General features: G+C 36.1%; 1 protein-coding gene across 2 annotated transcripts in view; it reads left to right on the top strand.

Moving 5' to 3' along the window:
- HIBCH (3-hydroxyisobutyryl-CoA hydrolase) overlaps positions 1 to 20,810 on the top strand; it is a 41,294-nt gene that overhangs the window by 12,430 nt on the left and 8,054 nt on the right. Inside the window, exons 7-12 of one of the 2 annotated variants that reach the window (XR_008973566.1) lie at positions 7,436 to 7,514; positions 12,346 to 12,491; positions 13,411 to 13,497; positions 15,472 to 15,530; positions 16,284 to 16,365; positions 20,465 to 20,585. Coding sequence is in view for 1 of the 2 variants with exons in the window: in XM_057419909.1 (XP_057275892.1) it covers positions 7,436 to 7,514; positions 12,346 to 12,491; positions 13,411 to 13,497; positions 15,472 to 15,530; positions 16,284 to 16,365 (453 nt within the window). In the remaining variant the exon portion in view is untranslated. The remainder of the gene's footprint in view (positions 1 to 7,435; positions 7,515 to 12,345; positions 12,492 to 13,410; positions 13,498 to 15,471; positions 15,531 to 16,283; positions 16,366 to 20,464; positions 20,586 to 20,810) is intronic. The other variant, XM_057419909.1, reaches the window with a different exon arrangement.

The following is a 20,810-nucleotide window of genomic DNA, read 5'->3' as shown; positions in this document are numbered from 1 at the left end:
GTGGGTACAGACATCTATGCAGACAGTCTTTCCTTCTGAGCAAGTTGCCTGGTATTGCTGTCTGTTTTTTCTTGCAGACTAGTGAAACAAAATCTCTGTGTAAATAACACCTGACTTACTAATATACATATATAAATGTTTATACATATAGTGTGCTTTGGGTGATTAATTGCAGCATATTAAAGTTCATGAAAAATTATTTTACATAGCACAGTGCTTCTATACTGTAATGGATATTATTACCCCTTTAAGCCTTTTTTTTACAGCTAGGAAACAGAAACTGGAACTTAGAAATGTCCGTGCTTCTTGGGATTTCTCCTGATTCTTCTTTTTCTTCCTTTTTACAGTTATGTCATGCCTCTTGTCAGTTACCATGTGCTGAAACTTGAACGTCTTTGGTTTTGTTTTAATTTATGCTCTAAAATCTGCCCTGAAGTAAAAGTAATTGTCATACTAAACCTAGATAAACTGCTTTCCAATTCTCTCTCTTCCTCTCCCCCTCCCTCTGGAAACTGTTGTGTGTTTATCACATAGAGGCTTGTGGCTTGTTTTGTTACCAGTTCTTCAAAGTGGAAGGCAGCTTTTACTGTGAAGTAGAATACAGTTTTCAAGTAGTTATTTGTTGTACTTTAAAACAAATCTTTGTGAGATTGACTTGAGTGCCTCTTAGCTTCTGTAATATAGAATATTGAAAACAATGCTGAGGCGGTACTAAGGCAGGATTCGCTCTTTGCTGACACAACAGTATATTTACCATCTGGCACTTTGGCCTCCTAAGCTCCTGTGTGTGATCCTAGGGACAAATGGTGCACTTGATTTTGTAGCTAATCGGACTATAATATCAGCAGCTCTTGACATCAGCAAAAAATAAGCACTGAATGTTTGACTGGCCTGTGATGTTATTCCTCGAAGGGCTTATCATAAAGCTCAGTCTCAAAAACAAGTATTTTAAATTACGGGTCAGTATTGGTGAAGTAAGTAAAACTCCTTTCTCCTCCCTCTCCCAACTCTACAATGACAGAGTTTAATGTACACTATGAAAAGGAATGGATGCCACTATTTTACACCAGGGAAAGAAAGGCAGACTTCCTGAACATACATTGTACAGATGCTGGTATTACGCAATCATACTGCACTTAGTATTTTAGAATGACAGAATGTTTGCATTCCTGTTCAACGTAATGACATGTAGATTGTATCATAGAGCAAACACCACTTGTCTACTCCGAGACTGAAGCTGAAGCTTTAAGCTGTACTTTTCTAAATAATTATTACTAATTTTTTTTCCTGAAACCTCTCTATGTTTAAAGGAAGTTTTCATTTGTGGCTTTCCTACCTCTGCTGTTGACAGTCATTGCAGAGGTTTTTGCAAGCTTCTGCACAGATTTGTTCTTTCCATTTAACACCAGACTCTCTTTTGCTAAAAGTTCTACTATTTTTCTCTATTTCTAGGCCTTTGTGTAGATGCCTAGTCTCATACTGCGAGTTTTCTCATTATTTCACTTTCCTTCCCTTTACAATAGATCAAGAAAAAAAGTTCTGAAGAGAATTATCTTTGCTTGCTTTTCCATCATTTCATATTTCTATTTTTTTCTCATTTCCAGAAGAATTTGAATGCTTTTCTCCTTGAGTTAGTTTTAATGTCTTATACTTTGTAAGCATTTCTTCCTGAGAAACTGAGCCTCATTACCAAATCCCCTTAATTCTCTCGTCATCCCCAAAAAAACTGTGCCCGTTTAAAAAAAGTTCTGTTGCATGGGCCTGTTTAAGAACAAGAAGTGTTTCTGTAATTTAAAGATAAGACGTAGTTATCTAGTTATGCACTGGTGGTGGTTGCTGAAACAGGTTCCCTCTCACATCTCTGCCCTCCCTGCAGACGTCAAGATGTGGCAAGTTGGACATACAAATTTCTTGCAGTAGCTAGATTTTTTAGGTGATACAGAAGACCAAAGGGAATGGGCTTGTCTTCCAGGATTTTATAAGTAATAAAAAAAGCTTGTAGTATCTTTTTCTGAACATACATGGCCAGTATAGGGAAAGACTGGAGAACAGCATTGGGGGAAAAAGAATGCTGTCAAATTTAACACTAGAAAAAGTTTCACTTGCTAGTAATTAATTCCTTTTGTTGTAGACTGTCAGAGCTAAGCCTTATTATGTCTTCTGTTTCTGTTGCAGCAGAAGTCTTGCGTTCATAAAAAGTTCTGCTTCCTCCAACATGAGTGTTTTCTAACAGACATAGCTGACTTGATGCCAGGAAGTTTTGTAGGCTTACTAAATGTAAGTCTTAGAAAATAATACATAGTAGTGAGAAAGAATCAAGGAAAACAGTTTTTATTCTGGAAATAAGTTATTCCTGAAAATTCTGAATAATCAGAAGGAATTCTTTGTAGAAGTTACTATGTTTGTGTCATGGTTGTGGAGCTGCAGTATCTGTACGCCAGACTGGACCATGAGACCACACTGTTCAACCTGCTGCTTTTTGTCTTGGAGGAGCCAAGGTACTTTGCCAGGGAGGATATGAAAGTGCAGGCACTCAAATCCTGCTGTGGAACCATGGGTTTAACTGCCACCACAGCATCTATATGGGCTGCCATGTGGGATTGCACACTACTATGAGTGCTCACCAGCAGAAGACTGGATCAGTCCTTGCAGGTTACACAGGGGAAAAAACATGGCTATTGCAGCTAACCGCCCTAATAAAAACAGTTTGAAACCATTCGTAAGCTTTTGCTGGTAGCAGAAAAATCAGAAGAGGGCTTTTAAAAATTCAGTCTAAATTCTGTGGATAAAGGACACTTGTAGCAGCATTGGTGCACAGAATGGCCTATGTGGGTTTTTTCCCCCAAATTTCACTGTAAGAAGAACCCCACCTAAATTTTTACTGTTAATGTAGTTGGATCAAATTTGTTTAAATAATTAGAGGTCAGAGTAACACAACTGACACATCAGATATGATTACAGATAATCCATATGCATTCAAATGATTGTGCCTCTATTTCTGTAGGAATTTCAACTGAGTATCTCTAATACATGATCAGTATGTATAAATTAATATATTTATGTTACATTAATGTTTTATGTTTTAAAATACTACACTAAGTGATTGAAAATTTTACCAAAAAAAATTTTACCAAAAAAAATGGTTTTAATGATATTTTTAAAATACTTGTATAAAGTTGATTTATATGTCATCAGACAAAGAAAGTGATATTCGTGGTCCAGGCTGATCTGATGTGCCGCATTGCTTTGGTTCACTAAGTCATCTTGTCTGTTAGTATCTACAGATAAAAATGGATTATACTCTTTGGAGTAGTCCATAACATTAATGATGAACAGAGATTAATTTTGATTCAGTTTAAGCCTTGCTGTGTCTGGATGCAGGTGGTAATGCTCTTACATCAGTGATTTTTGACATAACATAGCTCCTCCTGCGTCCTGAATCAGTTCCACTCACTTTGCTAACTAATGCTTTTGAAAACATTTTTGCTGTTTCTGCACATCTGTATTCAGATGTATTTGTTGTGTTATGCTCAGCTTGTTTGTTGATTGCCACATTTCTTTTGTGGCACTGGCCCTACCAGGAATTGTATTTTACTGCAGTTCAAAATGAATGTTAGCATTGAATGTGAACTGTTACATTCAGTGTTTTCAATTCAAGCAGGATTTTCACAATGTTAATATTGGTATTGTCATAAAGTTGTTTGCTTTCATGGCTAAAAATTCTTTATCAGCCTAGTGAAGATGATACAAACAACATTCTGGAAGGCCTTTTCTGTTTGTATTTCCTTTATTCTGTTACTTACGCTTTCTTAGGGAGTGCTTCCTTTACAGTCTGAGTTAAATTATTTAGTAAATAGACAAGTGTTATTTATGGTTTTGCTGTGACACAGATCTGCTTTTCTGTATGTGAACAGAAGTTTACATGTGTAATTCAGGAAGGGCTTATTTATTCTGCTCTGTTGTGGTGGCCCTTAATTTCTTAAGTTCCTTAGACATGATGAGTTCTCTGATTTACTAGTATTCTCAATTTAAGATAATGGAGCCTTCTGGCTATGACTTAAGACTTACGACTTTTAAGATTTATAGTAGCTGTATTCCATTTTTCCATCTATGAGTAATTTGCACCTTGTTTTTCATTAGAAAAATACTTTTAATAAGGTTCTGTATTCATCATGAGAAAAAAATGGAAATCAATGATAAATTTTCTATATGCAGTCACATAATGACTTTTGAAATAGCATTGAGTAGGAAATCGTGTGCAGGAAGTAAAATTCACTTACTCTGGTTTTTTTTCGGAAGCTTGGTGAGGAATTCAGACCCAACTGCCTGTAATATTATGTTCCTCTTTGAGGATATCTAGCAGTCAAGTTGTAACACACTGCTTTTAAGATTAGTATCCATGTAGTAATAAATCTGTAATTTGTAACCAAATGCCTTCCTAGACAATCTATCTCCAGTAATATATTGTCAGACCACCATTACTGCTCTTACCTGGTTTTGATTAATTCTTACATAAACCCTACAGATTTGCTTGTTAATTTCTCAACTTAATTAAATTGATTGCTTGTTAATTTCTCAACTCCCTAACTTCTGCTCACATTAAGTGTCCTTTACAAAATTCAAACATTCAGCTACCAGTGGAAAATAAAGTGTCATGCTGGTATTAAGATAAACTGTCTGGATTAAAAAAACAAGCCTTGATACACCATAGGAATCAATTATCTTGGTAAAGTATGAAGGAAGACATTAGTTTTAGGATGTATTTTAAGATCAAGAAAGGCAGGACAAATGCTTTACGATAGATAATATTTATATTCTTAGTTAAGGGATTAGAAAAAATTAAAGCATTGGAAAGAGCAAAATGGGTATTTTTTAATTTGTTTTTAATTGTGTTGTCTTTATAACAAGGTCGTCATTATTGCTGAACATGCATAAATATAACAGCAGGCTTTACCAAATGCAGTGAAAATACGCTATTATGCTATGAAAAAAAGAAGAGTTGGAAATGGTGAAGTCACATTCCCATTTCATGTAAGAGTTCTAGAGCTGTTTTAGGAGTGAATGTAGCTTTATATTTGCAAGATAACTGAAGACAGGGCCCTTGCCTTTGCCTCTGTTCAGATGAGATGTACAGCATCTCACCAGTCCTCAAGTGAAAGGGCTGAAGGACAGATAAGTGATGAGCCACAGGTTGTACCCTTTGCAAATAACATTGCAATTTTTTGCTCAAATCCCATTTGCCTCCTTGAAACAGCAGTACTTCATGTGTGTAGATTTGGCTTAGTCTGTGGATATAAAAGCAAGTATGATAACCAGTTAACTTACAATTTCTCAGAAAATTAGACTGGAATCTTAAAAACTTCATATATCTATATTAAAACCCTTGACTGGCAGATATATTTTTACAGAAAAAACTTGAAGATGTTTTCAAATTTAGTCATGTATCACCCTCAGGGAGGCAGTGACAATTTCTTGCTGGGTAGAATCATAAGAGAGGCCAGGGAAGAATGCATGAGACTGGTGTGAGGAAATGGATATGATTTTTATTGAGATAACTTCTCAAAATTTTAATGTAAAACCACACAAAGATCTCTGTAGATAAGCAGAAAGATGTTCTACTCTCTCCTCAAAAGCCTATATATAATGCTGGTCCAAACAAGTATCATCCAATTAATTCCACTGGCTTTGTTGGAAAGTATAAAACACTATGAAGACTACCACCCTTAGCTGGATAAAATGACATTTTTCTAGTATCTAAGCAATTACAAATGCTACTGCCCTGGGTTCAGCAGTAGCAGTCATTTTTCTCCTTCTTAGTCGCTGGTGCAGTGCGGTGTTTTTGACTTTCAGCCTGGGAACAGCGCAGATAACACCGATGTTTTTAGTTGCTGCTTAGTAGTGTTTACTCTGACCAAGGACCTTCTGAGCCTCATGCTCTGCCAGGGAGGAGAGGAAGCCAGGAGGAAGCAGAGACAGGACACCTGACCCAAACTAGGCAAAGAGGTATTCCATATCACAACATGTCATTCCCAGGATGTAAAAGTGGGGGCAGTTACCCAGAAGGGCTAGATCACTGCTGGGGTTGGGCTGGGTATCGGTCAGTGGGTGGTGAGCAGTTGTATTCTCTTCCCTTGTTATTTCCCTTATCATTATTATTATTGGTGGTAGCAGTAGTGGTTTGTGTTAAACCTTAGTTACTGGACTGTTCTTATCTCAACCCATGGGTGTTACATTCTTTCGATTCTCCTCCCCATCCCTCTGGGAGTAGGGGGAGAAAAAAGGGGGGGGAGTAAGCAAACAGCTGCGTGGTTTCTGAATGACAGGCTGGGCTTAAACCACGATTAATCTAATACACCTTCATTAGACACTGACTTCTTTTTGCAAATGGTATTTAACATGTTTTAGTTTTAATACTAAAATTGGATGGATAGAAGGACTAAGCAAAGGGGAATTTAATGGTGAGGAAAGAAAGTAAGCTGGAATAGTGGAAAGGAAGAGAGAGAAAATATTTGTATGAAGAAACTTTTTTGAGAAATACTCAGTAGAGGGTTTTATCTCCAAGTAATATATGAACATTTCCGTGCACATGTATCATATAGATAAACTTTTGAAAAATAAGACTCCTTTGCGATTGTGCTTAGTAACCCAAATTCTTTTGGATTACTTCAAATATTATTCCTAAATAATAGTAAGATAACCATTTTTCTTTAAATTGGCAGTTTGCCTCTTGAACATTTATCTCAAATTAAATTTGTGTGAACTGAAAATATATATATTTTTATTTGGCCTTGCTGCTGCTCACTGTCTAATCAGAAAATATGTGATAGATAACACCAGAAGCTCTTCTGGTCTTGAAGGAAATGTCTCATCAGGAAGGACTGCTAGAGAAGAGGGCTAAATACTAGCTATTGGATACTAGATCTATTTCTGCTTTGGAGAACAAAAGGCCACAGGTTAAATAAGTGAGTTTCTAACCCCATACTTTGAATTTTAATGGTGAAGGCTTTCACTGCTTAAAATATTTCTGTATTGATAGAGTAAGTAATTATTGCATTATAAGAATAGTTAATTATTATTTCTCTTTAAAGTATTATAATTAAAACTTCATGCAATTCATATATATTCCAAAAGTATTGGGTGGGTTTTGTTGGTGGTTTGAAGCATGTCCAAAAATTACAGATGGGGTAATGTTTGAAAAGGGTGATGACAATTTTTTAAAGCATAGAATGCCATTTCAGCCAAAGCATAAAGGTAGTCTGATGCTTTATTGGCATTTGAACCATAAAAGGCCTTTTAATATTTTGTTGAGATGTGTGTGGTAAATCAAATATTTGATTGTAGAGCAAAGCAAGAGGTGTGCTACGTGGGATTACAGTTATGATTATTTTTACCAATCATTTTATAACTCTGTCCTTTGCTTGTGCTCCATGCATAGGGAGTTGGCCTTTCAGTCCACGGACATTTCCGAGTTGCTACAGAAAAGACAGTTTTTGCAATGCCAGAAACAGCAATAGGTAAGTATTTTAACTGATTATGACATGCTAATGTGTTTAAAGTTTCACTGTTTGTGTAATGAAGATGAAATGTCTTTGACTGAAAATAGTTGAGGTAATGAAAGAATTTTAAAAAGGAATTGGAGGTGACCATGTGTGGAAAGTATCTTCTATTAAATTAGTAGCAACTTATCTATGTTCTGGCAAGCTGATCTTGAGGCTCTTAAACCTAGGGTTTACTGTCTAGACAACAAGAAGACTGTCAGGATACAGTCTGTAAAAAATGGAAGTAGATCTGAGGAGCTAAGTCTTTGCTACAGATGTAGGCAGATGACGTCTGAAGATCCCAGTGCAAGCATGTCAGCTCTGCATTTGGAATTCAGTGTGAGTCAAACTCACTGTACTACAAGCTGATCTGCAATGTTAATGAGACAGATTTTTAAATTCTACCTTTCCTTGTAGATTATTCATGTAAGCCCATTACAGTTGCATACAGATTGTGCCTAGACGAGATTGCAGTGTCATCTGTTTTAATAGCAGCATGTACTTTGTGTTTTCTAATGTTTGATCCTACAGCTTCTTTGTCAGCTGAGATGTATAAAATAAAATGTGTCTGAGAGCTGTATGAAGATGGTGGCATGGCTCAAGAAAAGTCAGTCTGATTACAGTGAAACCATTGTGAAATCATTCACATTTTCCTTCAAGACAATCCTGGCACCAACAGGGTATCCACATTGAACTATTACAGTCTGGCATATATACTCCATTAATGCTTTCGTCAGTGTTTAAGTCCCTTTTCCCTGCTTATCAACAATGTTTATGAAGAGTTCTCAAAGCCTGTAACCTATCCTGCATTCCTCTGCAAAAATTTTTAGTTTCTGTGTCTTTCCAAAGCAAGGCAGCTGAAGAATGATTACAGTTGTTATCTTTATGTCCTCAAGCAGGAAAATGAGAATAGTCTGAAATATGTGGCTCTGTTAAAAAAATTTTTGAGAGTATAGAATTATATACATAGTTATATGGCTTAAATGGTGGTGCTATTATGTTTAGCCTTAGTTTCATCTCAAAGAATCAATTGTGAGAAGTAGCGATCATTATATCAGGACTAAGTTGTAACATTCTGCTTTTGTTGAGAGTATTTTAAGTACAGTAATGTCATTACAGCTAACGTTAAAATGCATGCTTAGCTGATAGGATTTTTGTAGTGTGCCCTGTTCGTAATGCTTAAAAGGTCTATCATTTTTCATATTTTTAAAGGGAGTTTTACATATTACCTAATGTTTATTGCTATCCAGCCTGTATGAAACATTTCACAAGACATATTCTGAAATTCTTAAGATACTGAGCTGTGTCGTCAAAACATAACCCGCCAAATATAAGCAAGCTCACTATCATTTTAACTCCTGCAAAAAATAGTAGAGCAGTTCCTGCTAGCTGTAATTTCTCTGATCAGATAAATTTGGGATGAGAAAAATAAGAACTTTTGAAGCCCTTCGGATATCCTTCTGTGCTGAAGGACAACATAGTAAACTAAGTAGCTCCAGCACTAATACAACATGGATTTGCTAAACTCCTGAAGTTCATAATCAGCTGCTGAACGATAAAACCATTTGAAAGAAACAATGCGGGTTTATTTGATTTTAAACTAAACAGAGAGGTTCTTTGGCATATGAAATTATTCTAATAATAAAAGTTACCACCTTTGCTTTCTTTTTCAAAGGTAAAGATGTGAGTAGTGTTATTTAAAAAAAAAATATTTACATACATTTCTTGTGTTGACAAGGGCTTACTTTAAAACAGACCATGAAGACAAGTTAAAGGAAAAGCTTAAAACTTGCTTAGGAAAGAAAGTAATCAAAAGCCTTTTAGGATCAGTTAGAAATAAAACCGCTGAAAGCTGTTTGGGTTTAAAGGCTTAGCTGTTTTGATCTCTGTGGTGTATGTTTGAAGTGTCTAGCTGCCTAGATATTGTATTAATTGATTTTTTTCATATGTTCACTTGTTTCAGTAGGCATTAATTACACCTTTTCTGTGAAAGGAAAACAAACCATTCATTCAGCTGCTACATTTTCACACAATTGCTCTGCATTTATACACCATAAATAAAAGGCTATAGATAGATATGCCACTTTGCAAATAGAAACAAAAGGCAACTCTAGGTTGCAGGATTTTGACATAGATAAGATAAAGCACTGGAAAGCAGCCTAGATGTAGGAGGGTGTGGAAAAAAACACTGGTGAGGAGAACAGAAGACGAAAGTATACATTGTAGGAGGTAGGCTTTAAAGTGATGTTATAATAATAGTGGACACTTTCTTGTAGATCCCTCTTAAGGTTTTAGCTTTCCATGAGTTATTTACTGATAAATCTCCATCTCTGGAAGATAAGGTAGGAATGTAGGAGTGCTACCTTTATCTTCTACTTGGCAACTGCAGAGTTTCACATTTGATTGCAGTTATATCTGTCTCAGAGTACAGACTGCAAGTCAGCATAGGCTTTTAGCCTCGTCAGCCCAGCAGACATTCAGTTCTTCTCTTATTTAAGTAGGGATCTGAGAAGTGATTGGTAAACGCTATCAAAAGGAAAAAAAAATCAAGTATATGGCATATGTTATGAAAAACCCAGTAACAAGTATGGGAAGCATTATTGAGAGAATTGAGAGGAATATGTAGAACAGGGACAAGAGAAGTAAAATTATAAGAAGAAAGGTATACAGGGACCTTGAAAAGGATACAGTAGAAGCTATAGGGAACTATATTTATACAGCTAAGTAAGTATAAAGTGGATTAGTCACACCTTCACTAATTCTGCTTTTAAATTCCTTAATAATTAAAAGAAACTTTCATTCAGTTTAGTGCCTCTAAAGCAACTTAAGGTAATCAGCTTAAGTTGCTGTAGAGCTTATTTAAAACTGATTTCCCTGTGTATAGCCATGTAGGAAGGCCCTATAGATCCCAGTAGGAAGATGGCTTTTCCTCCAAAAACTTACTGAAGCATGGGGAGAATAGTACTTCAGCATCAGTATTTTAATTGCAGTAAAGAGGAAAAGGTTGATGCAGTCCTGATGAATGGGGAGAATAATGTAATTGTCTTTTTATTTTGGAGGGCATTTATAAGTTTGGTTTTGAAATGAGGATTTTTTTTTTCAGTAGTAGGATATCCAAGGGGAGACAGATGAATAGAAACATAAAACCAAATTACAGTCTTGGCATCAATATTCTGGATATGATGCCTCAAACTGAGACGGTAAAATGCAGAGTAGACTATTCGGAAAGTGAGTACAGATGGAGAATACAGGTGATGAATTGGGGTTTTAGGGCTTTTAAAGGACAAGACATTCAGCATTTTAGAACAGCCGTATGTCTCAGTAGCCTGTGGTATGAGGAATAAATCAGTTAATGGCAGCACACTTATCAGCGGGAACAGGAACAGAATACTAGAACTAATAGGAAGTGGTGCCTAAAAACAACTTTGTGATGTATTAGAGGCAACAGAACTAAGGGAGGACAAAGAGGGAACCAGGGGAAGAGCTGAGAGATGGGTGAGGACCTAAGGCAGTGATAAAGTTTAAAGAGAAGCTGTCTGAAAGAAACCTCCACTTGTTTCCATCCAAGAGGGAGGAATATTCAGGGACCACTAATTTCCCACATCTTAAAATACTTGTCGTAGGGTCTTTCTGTAGTACATACATTGACTTTTTTCTCTTGTGACAGAAAGCAGTTACTAGTGAGTGAAAATTTACCACCTTCCATCAGAACCCCATTTAAAGTCCTTATGTACATCTTAATCTTCTTAGTAAATGTCTCTGCTTTGGCAAGTGTTTTCTGAGTTTCTTACTGATCACTTGTATTCTTTTTCATTTATGTCTCATTTATTCTCCCATAGTGAAAAACACACCACCACACTTAATTTCTTCAAAAGACTTTCAGTTTCATGAATGCACTCTCGGTCATTATTTCCAAGTAGTAACTGGACACTGCTTCTTTCCATTTCAGTTTCTGATATTGATACAGATAAGCTTAAGTTTCCTTAAGTTTGTTAAAATTTACAAGAAGTGGTTGACTTCATTTTATAGGCTATTATTGTAAATAATAGAATAAGGTAGATATTGACAGAGTGATGATTTGAAATATTTAAACTTGATAAAAGTCATATTTTTCAATTGCAACTTTTAAAAGTCTTTTAAATTTTATTCACAGCTTTAAATGGTTAAGGTTACCCTATTACATAGATTTAAAAAGTACGAATTTCAATCACTAAGTTGGGAAGTTTTATAATTTTTTAAAATTGCAGGTTAGTCATAGTCCTGTCAAAGAGCCAGGTTTTAGCTCAGCATCTCGTGCCTCCACCCTGAAGGCGCCATGGCAATATTGTTGATCTGTTAATGAATTCTCAGCCCCCAAAATTGTTCAAACTCAGCTGTGCAAGAGGCACTTTATCATTATTTGACACTTGTCTTGTAATAAAAGATTTCAGAGAGAAAGCAGCATCATGTTTGAGTTTGCACAAGTTAGTTCATAATTGTTCTGTTTTTTGCTGAGGGCAACCTTGGTTGTTCAGGCATTTGAAAATGGCTCAAAAATTGTTGGCAAATAGAATTAACACTATTGTTTGGTATATGTTTGTAAATTATGTGCCAGTGGAGAGGTTACAGTTTGGAACGTGTTCAAGAGTTTGCGTGCAGAAAGGGTTTTGGTGACAAGAGAAATGTCAAACCAGGTCAAGGGGAAAGGGGTGAGAGAGCTGTGCCTAAGTCAGAGATATGAAAGTGAGACAAGCAGAAATAGCTACTAAGTTACATGCATGATTGGACAAGTTCTTCTCCCTTCACATTTTTGTTTTGTTTATTACAGGCCTTTTTCCTGATGTAGGTGGAGGATATTTCTTGCCAAGACTATCAGGAAAGGTTGGCTACTACCTTGCACTAACAGGATTCCGGCTGAAAGGAAGAGATGTACTGAAAGCTGGCATTGCTACACATTTTGTTGAATCCGAGAAGGTAAGCTGCTAACCAGTGCTACCAAGAGTGCAGCCAACAACCATAATGACAAGTATGAATTGTGTAGCACACCAATATACTTTTACTAACGTGAGCATATGCAGGGGCACAATTATATTAGCTGGGTATGAACTGTGAACGGGGATCATAAAATACTCTCAATCTGTCATTATAACACTTGCCAGCTAGTGACAGCTTTGCTTGGAAGAGGGAGCAAATGTTTCTGTCTTCATGATTCTTCTGTTGAAGGGCATGATTTACTGGCATGATTTACTGAGCATAACTGAGGGTGCTTGGAAATTGTACAATTTAGACAACAGTGCCTGAAAGTAGAGATTATTTATACAACCATAAAGTGTTTAATCTAGGTAACACTTATTATGTGGTCATAATTAGTCTCCTTAACAGGTATCCTATTTGTTCTTACAGTGGTTGTAACAAATTATAGAAATTAGTATATTTGATAGTCAGAGTCATAATGTAATTTGCAAGGACATAAGTGAAGGAGAAACAATGACTTGCTTTCCTTCTCTGTGTAAACTCTCAGGGCTGTCATTGTGCAGCTGGCTAGGTACTATTTTGAGCATAGCATGGTTGCCAGGCTCTTGCTCTTCCCTCTCAGACTGTTGTAGGCTGGCTTTACCTGCTGCAGCTGCAGCACTGCATTGGGACTCTGCTTTAGAAGCAGAGTTCTTTGCTGATCACCGCAGACATCATTAAATCCATATGGTTCAATAGTGAAAAGTAAAATCTGGCTGCTTGTATTGTTTAGTTGGTACTTCTTCGAGATGTCTGTCGAAGTTGGGGGGGGGTTGAAGGTGTGTTTATGTCCATATATGCTATATAGTACTATTACCAGGGCACTAATACTCTAAGTAGTACATTTTAGTTATTTTTCATTAAATCTTCTTTTTAATAGCTACCTGCCTTAGAGAAAGACCTGATAGCCCTGAAATCTTCTTCAACAGAAAATATTGAAGACTTACTGAACTCTTACCACATGAAGGTAAATCTGATCAGTTACCAAAAATCAAGTAGAATTGTTAAATACATGTAAATAGGAATTCTTTTTTATCTGTGATCATTTGTTTTATGGTTAAAAAATGAGTTTACAAACTCTTCTCACTATAAAATACCAATTTGTAGCCCTAATGCCAACAGTAGTCAAAATTAAAATTTAGAAGTTCTTCACTTTTTATTCATTTTGGATTCTTCTCAAATACCTACTGTGATCATTTCACTCTCTTTTATGAGTGTAAGGAATTTTCCAGCCAGGAGCATGATGATTCAGAAAATGTATTGCTGCTTCATTTCCACCCCCCTTCTTTATCCTTAGATTTCTAGTGTGCTGTGCAGAAGGCAGAATAGATAGACACTGGTAGACTGGGAGTTGTTCACCATAGCAAGTGCAGTCTGGGGAGCTGGCCTAAAATTCAGAGATTCTGCAAACACAAATGACAGGAGTGGAACTACTGGCCTAATCCAAAGGCTGCAGAAGTTATAATGCCAGTCATTAAATGCTACACTGCTCACTTGGAAGTGGTGTTATATTTCCATCCCAGAAACTTTCTTTTTATAAACCTGAAGAAATGATTTTCTAGCTTGATGCAGTTGACAAATTTTAGCATTATTTTGATGCAGACCATCTGCAGTCCAGATTTGAAGCCTGAATTTAAAGACTCAAGTTGTTCTTTTAGTTTCTCAAATATTTTATATGTTTGTAAACTTGAGATAATGGAAAGACTGAATAAGCACAGGAGTTATCAATAGGATAAGTATTAAAAGAGTGCAGAAATATTGTAGGGAAAGCATCTGAAGTCTTAAAGCAGTATTTCCAATGGGAGAAAGGTCCTGTTTTCCCAGTGGACAAACCCATAGTTCTCTGATTTTGCAAGTGAATGTAACTGTATTGATAATACATAATTAATGTTTGTATAAGGTCCATGTAATGATGGGCATGAAAAGGGTTTCTCTTTACAATAAGTTTATTCAATGGCTATTTAGTTAATTTAGTTGAGATGTGTGATGTAATTTTATTTCAAAGGAAAGGAAACTTCTGGAATCAAATCAGGATTCAATGTATTCAGTCAAACTGAGTATTACTCACTAGTTGTTTAGCTCTGAAGTGAGTGATGCCTACTCTTGTTATTTCTGTTTTGGCATTACTAAGTTAATATGCTAAGATTAATTAGAAAAATAAATGGGATAATCAGTACTACTATGGGTATTAGCTTATTCAAAATAGAAACCTGTGAAGTAAGAGTGATTATATGTTACAGTATACTACTTTACAAAATGACACTGAATGGAAAAGGAAGCAGTGTATTTTTAGTTATCAGAGCTGAAGTGACAGGGAACCTTTCTCAGTTTCAGCTGTTGTTACTGAAAAAATCTGCTTATGTCCTAAATCCCTTAATGCCAAAAGATATGAAACATTTGACAGCCTTCCCACATGAGGCGAACAGATCTATTACACTCTATTTGTCTAACTAAAATTTTGTAGAACTACTGAGAAAAGATAAGGAAGAGAAATGCAGGTTGTGTTGTTTTGCTTGTGGTGGTTTTGTTTGGTTGTTTTTTTAAATACATACATGCATGCTTGTTTTTTTTTAATAATAATATTTAAAACCCCTCATTTTTTTAGTAGGTGTTTCTACACTAGCTTTCTTAGTGTATTTGATAGAAATGTATTGATAGAATAAACATGATTACTTGTGTTTGAGATAACCACCCAAATACACATACATAGGAGCTCAGACCAAGCGCTGCATTGTGGTGACATCTTTAACATTTACAAGATAAGTAATAAGTTCATTTCTACACACTATGAAATTGTAATTCATTAAAAATGTCAGTGTTATGAATATTAAATGTTCATTTATCATGATATATTTGTAACACAAGTGATTGAAATTTTTCAGTACTGATTAGCTTTTGGTCTAAAATAACAGAGTAAAATATGTATTTGCTTTTTCAATAGAGCAAAGCTGATGAAGAAAAGGATTTTGTACTTGATGAGCATATGGAGAAGATTAACAGGTATTCAGCAATCTTTGTTCTCTTTCACCTTTTGGATAGAGAGCATGAAGTTAAACCCACTAACAGCATCAGTGTTCCACAGATAAGGTGACAGAAATTGCATTCAAGTTAGTAATTTAAAATTTTTTGTCTTTAGAGAACTTTATCTGAATCTCATAAAATATTTCACTCAGCAGTATACTAAATACTCAAGCATATTTGCTTGATTCATACACCATTATATTAAGCAACTGCCCTGATGCACTTCAAAAGGAACATTTTTCTATAGAAATTGGATGGGCATTTAAGAGAATAATTGTTTAGTTGGACAGGGAATTATATGTAGTACATTCATACTCATTGATATAATGTCATTTCTGTGATTGTTTGGAACTTCTGTGTTCTCAGAAAGGGAAGGAGAAATGTGTCATAAGAAGCAACTAAAACTCTTGAAGTATGGCAGCATAGAGACAAAATATGTTGATACCAAACCAGTAGAATGGAGCTGATAGCTAAACATTTGATGTGTTACAAAAATACAGATAAGACTGATGGCAGTAACTGAAGTTTCTGGATAAATAGAGTTTGTAAGTGAGGCTTATTGAAATGCTAGAGGTTTGTAAAGGAAGAGTTAAGTAAAACTGAACAGCAGGGAGCACATCGCTAAGAAAAGCCAAGTAAGCTTGTTACTCTCTGTTCCTAAGTTCTGTGTTACTAGCACTTCACAGGGAGGAGGAAGGTTGAAGCAGTTCACTCATTAACTTTTTGTTTCAGTCTTTTTTCAGGAAACAGCATGGAAGAAATTGTTAAAAATTTAAAGCAGGATGGTTCTGCTTTTGCCATTAAGCAGCTAGAGGTAACATCTATACTATTTTTGTTAGAGGTTTTAAGTGTGGTTTTGTACTGTTTTTTTCCACAGGGCTGACTTTAGTCACCTTAGTAACATAGCTAATACTACATAACATCTATATAGGCCATTGGACTGAGATCCTCAGGTTCTCACACGTGACTGTGGGCCTGTCAGTAGTTCTACTCAGACAAGAATATTCCTCTGTAGAATGCGAATACCATCATATGTTGCATAAAATTGTCATCTAGAAAAAAAACTCACTCCCCCTTCCTTTTCCCCTTTCCACGATCAGGGAGCTATTGGTGACTAAGGTTCCTTTTATAGCTTCTCGTTTTATTGCCAAGGTTTGGAATAAAACAGTGCCAGAACAATGTTGTTCTTTTTCTTCCATTCCAGATACTTCATTTTGGTAAACAGCAAGCCTCAAAAATCAAGAAGCAGCTTTTATTCATTTATAAGTAATGTTTGTATTTTCTCGTTTTCCCTTGTCGTATCCATATTCAAGTGCCTTGCAAAAGTTTTCCTTGGGACTAATCAAATATTACTTACAATTGGACAGAATACAAGCATTTCTCTAACAAACGCTTTGTCTTAGCTTTAGTTCCAGCTTACAGAAGAAATCCTACTCTTGTAATGAAACAACACCCATCATCTCTGGACTTTCATTTGAGCAGTGGAATACAATTTGATAGTGTATTGTCATTGACATCAAGCATCCTGTCCCATGATTAGTTGAAGATAGCTTTTCCTAAGTTAATTTCATAGAATTTTGTGGCACTTCAAAACATAATCAGACCTAGAGGAATATAGCCTTTAAAAGGTGTTTTGTTCAAAAGACAATTTCTATTACAAAACATGCAAGGAGTCTGAAAACACTTTGTTACTGAAATGTGTTAACTAGCTAGTTTGTTCTGCCACATTTGCTCTGGTTATCCAGACTGGCTTGACTCATTCCCTTCATCTGCAGCCCTGTTACTCAGATTTCCCCTGTTAAAAAGATGGCTTTGTTCCCGGTTGTTTAGAAGTGTATATTTGTTTCATATTTTTAATCTAGAACTTAAAACCATGTCACCTACTTCAAGGGTATGATTGTGTATTTTTTTTAACTTTAAACAAACAAACAAAAAAAGCTCTTTTGTTGCTTCTTGGTTTATTTCATGTCTTTAATAGTACTTCATAGCAGCTTTTTTCTTTCATATGATTCAAAAATGAATGACTGTCCTTGGAGTTCCTGAACAATTGTCTGTTGCCTGTTCTGTTCAAGAAATGAGACTGTTAATAAGAATTGGTTCTGTCTATACATAAACTGGGGAGGGAGACCCTAAACCCCACATTTTCTATCAGGTTCAAGGCTTATTTGTGTGAACAAGTACATAAGTTTCAGACAAGTTTCTAACAGCAAACATTCTGTGCTAAGCAGTAGGATTAAGTAAGATTGTAGGATCAGATAACTTAATTTCTTCTGTGAAAGATCCACAAAACCAGAGAAGGAAAATGCATTTGTGGGTGAAAAAAAGTTTAAAAGGGATTCAAGTATAAATCTGGCTTTCTCCAGGAAATGTTTGCCAGTTAAACTGGAGATTGTGTTTTACTAGGGAGGCAGAACTGTAATTAAACTTAATTGTAGCTGAATAAAGAATAGTAGCTTGTACCCTGGCACTTGAGCTTTTACACCTGCAAACAGAGCACTGTCACATTGCTCAGAGGAGCAGAGTTCAAAGAAGTGGTTAGAGCAGGGAACACATAGCAAAACCATGACAGTCAGATTATCGGACATTATCTGTGGTAGCAGTTTGCTGACTTGTGTGAAGCAAGTAATTTTCCTCATTAGGAGTAACAGTACCAAGAGTATTTCCATGGATAGTAGTTTCCCTTATGTGACTTTATGAAACCAAGATCTCATGTTAGTGTCTGGGTACAGGAACAACAGCACATTCAAATAATAAATACATAGACTGCAAAAGATTGGATAACAGCAATGTGTATGCTTATTTTCTTTATTTCCATGTATACTTTGTATGATATATATTAGTAAGCTTATGGAATAAGCCCTAATTGAAAGTCTAATACTGCAGTCTAATTTGGAGGTACACCTTGGTACAGCCACACCTTGGAAGTACAGATACCTTTTAGAGTTAACAAAATGGAACTGCTAAATTCTGCTATAATCCAAGGATGCTGTGGGCTCTTCTGTCTCTGGTATCCTGTTCTGTTTGATCTACAGTACTCCTGCTTTTTTACTTTCAGAACATGTCTGCTTGGCAGGCCTTCGCATACCTGATACATAGTTTGCATTAATAGAAGACTGTAAAGGTGTTAAAATTCTACTTGAGAGTGGCTTTGTGACTTAGATCACATTTCAAGCCCAGTTACAAATAGGTAGAAATCTGGAATACTAACATACTTTCTGAACTCTTACTACTAACATATTTTAAAAATTGTTTACTTTATAACATTACTTTGTTTTTAGGATTTATATGAGCAAAATAGCTTTGATCTGACAGAAATATCACTTCTAGTTGGATGAAGTAAGCATGTGGGGTCAAAACCTGAAAAGCGTCAGTTGTTTAACTTTGTTTTTACATGATGCTTTCTGAGAACTTTTTTGGCATGTCAGTACACCTTTTGAGCACTGATACTTCGTGAGTTTATAGCCTTAATTGTTACTGAATGAATTCCAGCATAGTGTGCAGTACTGAAAATTACAAGGTACCTTGTCCAGATCTGCTAGTCAGGTTGGGATGCAGACACTAGCTCCTGAAATTTTAAATGGGGATGCAGCAGCGGGTGAGAGAGATTACAGGTATGAAGCAGGATGCATTGTACTCAAGTACATTGTACTCCTTGTGGCATTGAACTCAAGTAAAAAAGGATTCTAAAACTCTTTAAAAGACAGTAAGTGTGATATATCTGTCTTTAAGCAGCTTTGCTGTGGTACTTTGGCTAGACTCTCATTTTATGTCAAAACTCATCCAGAACGGTTGTTCATTGTTCAAACAAACGGTTTATTATCTCAGAAAGTGATGGGTGTCTTCATCTATTGCAAGTGAAGTGATACACTGGACCTCTGGCAGGGCTTTGTTTTGCTAATTGCTCTTTAAGTTAAAGAAAGCTTCCCTCAAGAGCCCTCAGCAGCTCAAATCAGAAACTTCAATGGGCCTTGGAGACAAAAGATGTACCCACTGTACACTGTACACTGTGACAACTGTACCCCAGCTGTTGATGCTTGTAAGGGACTCCATTGAGTCAGTGCCACTTAACTCAGTCACCTTCTAATAGCATCTTAGTGGAATTCAGGTGTATTGCAAAATCAGCTTGTAGACTTCAGGATCATTATGTTGAAATCAGTATGGTCTCAAAATACTGGAATAGATGTCAAATACTTATATGAAGACTTATTTGCATTTTAGTACTCCCTACTTCAGCCTATTCTGTCTCCTTTCAGGCTTGTTCCCTAGCACCAATGCCCTCCTCTTTGTACAGAGAATTTATTTATAGATACACCGGTGACTCATTTTTCTGCAATTACACCTACCCATTTTCTTCCCTTGTTTCCTCTTCCTTCAGCTTGATTTATGGCAATGCCTCCTCCACCTTAAACCTCATTGATATGCCAAGATAAGGCAGCTGCTGCATACACTAGGCTAGCTAGGTGTGCATTTCATAACTTCCCCATTTTAATGCTTTCTAACCAGAAAGAACTCACCATTATGATTTCACCTGTGGAACAATCTGGTTGCACTGTGCATACCATTTCACCTGGTCTGAGTAAAAACTTTCTAATTTAGTTGATAGAATGTGAAACTCAAAGCAGAAAAGGTCGAGTTCAAAGGTAAATCCAGAAAGTGTATTACAGGACATAAGGGGTATGGGTAAGAGTTGCTATCCATAGGAGACCTGCATGGTGATGTAATTAGAGGTGTAGCTAATTTCTTTGTCTGCTGAAAGGCAGCTCATTGTTAGAGAGCTTTACCAGAACTCAGGAAATGTTTACAGTTTGAGCCAGCATTCCTTCTTTCGAAACATGCAGGTAACAGAATGACAGTGCTTTTAAGGTACACAATTGCACAGCCTCCTGCTTGTATAGCAATTGTGTGTCTTCCAGCTTAACCAGGCAAAATGGGTCACTGCTGTATTAGCTGGTGTCTGGAAAAGGATGAAGAGTAATTGGGAGCCAGAAAAAATGTTAATGTTGATGTCTGGAAATCTGCCATTTCAGTCTCTGGGTAAGGACTCTAATGTCTGCAATGAAAATTAATGTAAAGAGGCAAATTTTACCATCTGCTACTTTTCAGTAGGGGTAAAAATGTCCTAATTTATAGTCTATTGTACTGTGAATAATAGAGAGCTTGTAGTTGGATTTACAGGGAAAGAGTCTTGTTTGAAGTAAGAAAACAAAGATGGACAACAGTAAGATAAAGCTATTTTTCCCCACGACCCTGAAAGCTTTA

This window comes from Pezoporus wallicus, unplaced genomic scaffold, assembly GCF_028554395.1.
Source record: "Pezoporus wallicus isolate ANWC-B61680 ecotype Strahan unplaced genomic scaffold, APGP_CSIRO_Pwel_v1 contig_4710, whole genome shotgun sequence".
NCBI lineage: Eukaryota > Metazoa > Chordata > Aves > Psittaciformes > Psittacidae > Pezoporus > Pezoporus wallicus.
Note: the sequence above shows the minus strand (reverse complement) of the source record. Positions and strands in the feature narration are given on the sequence as shown.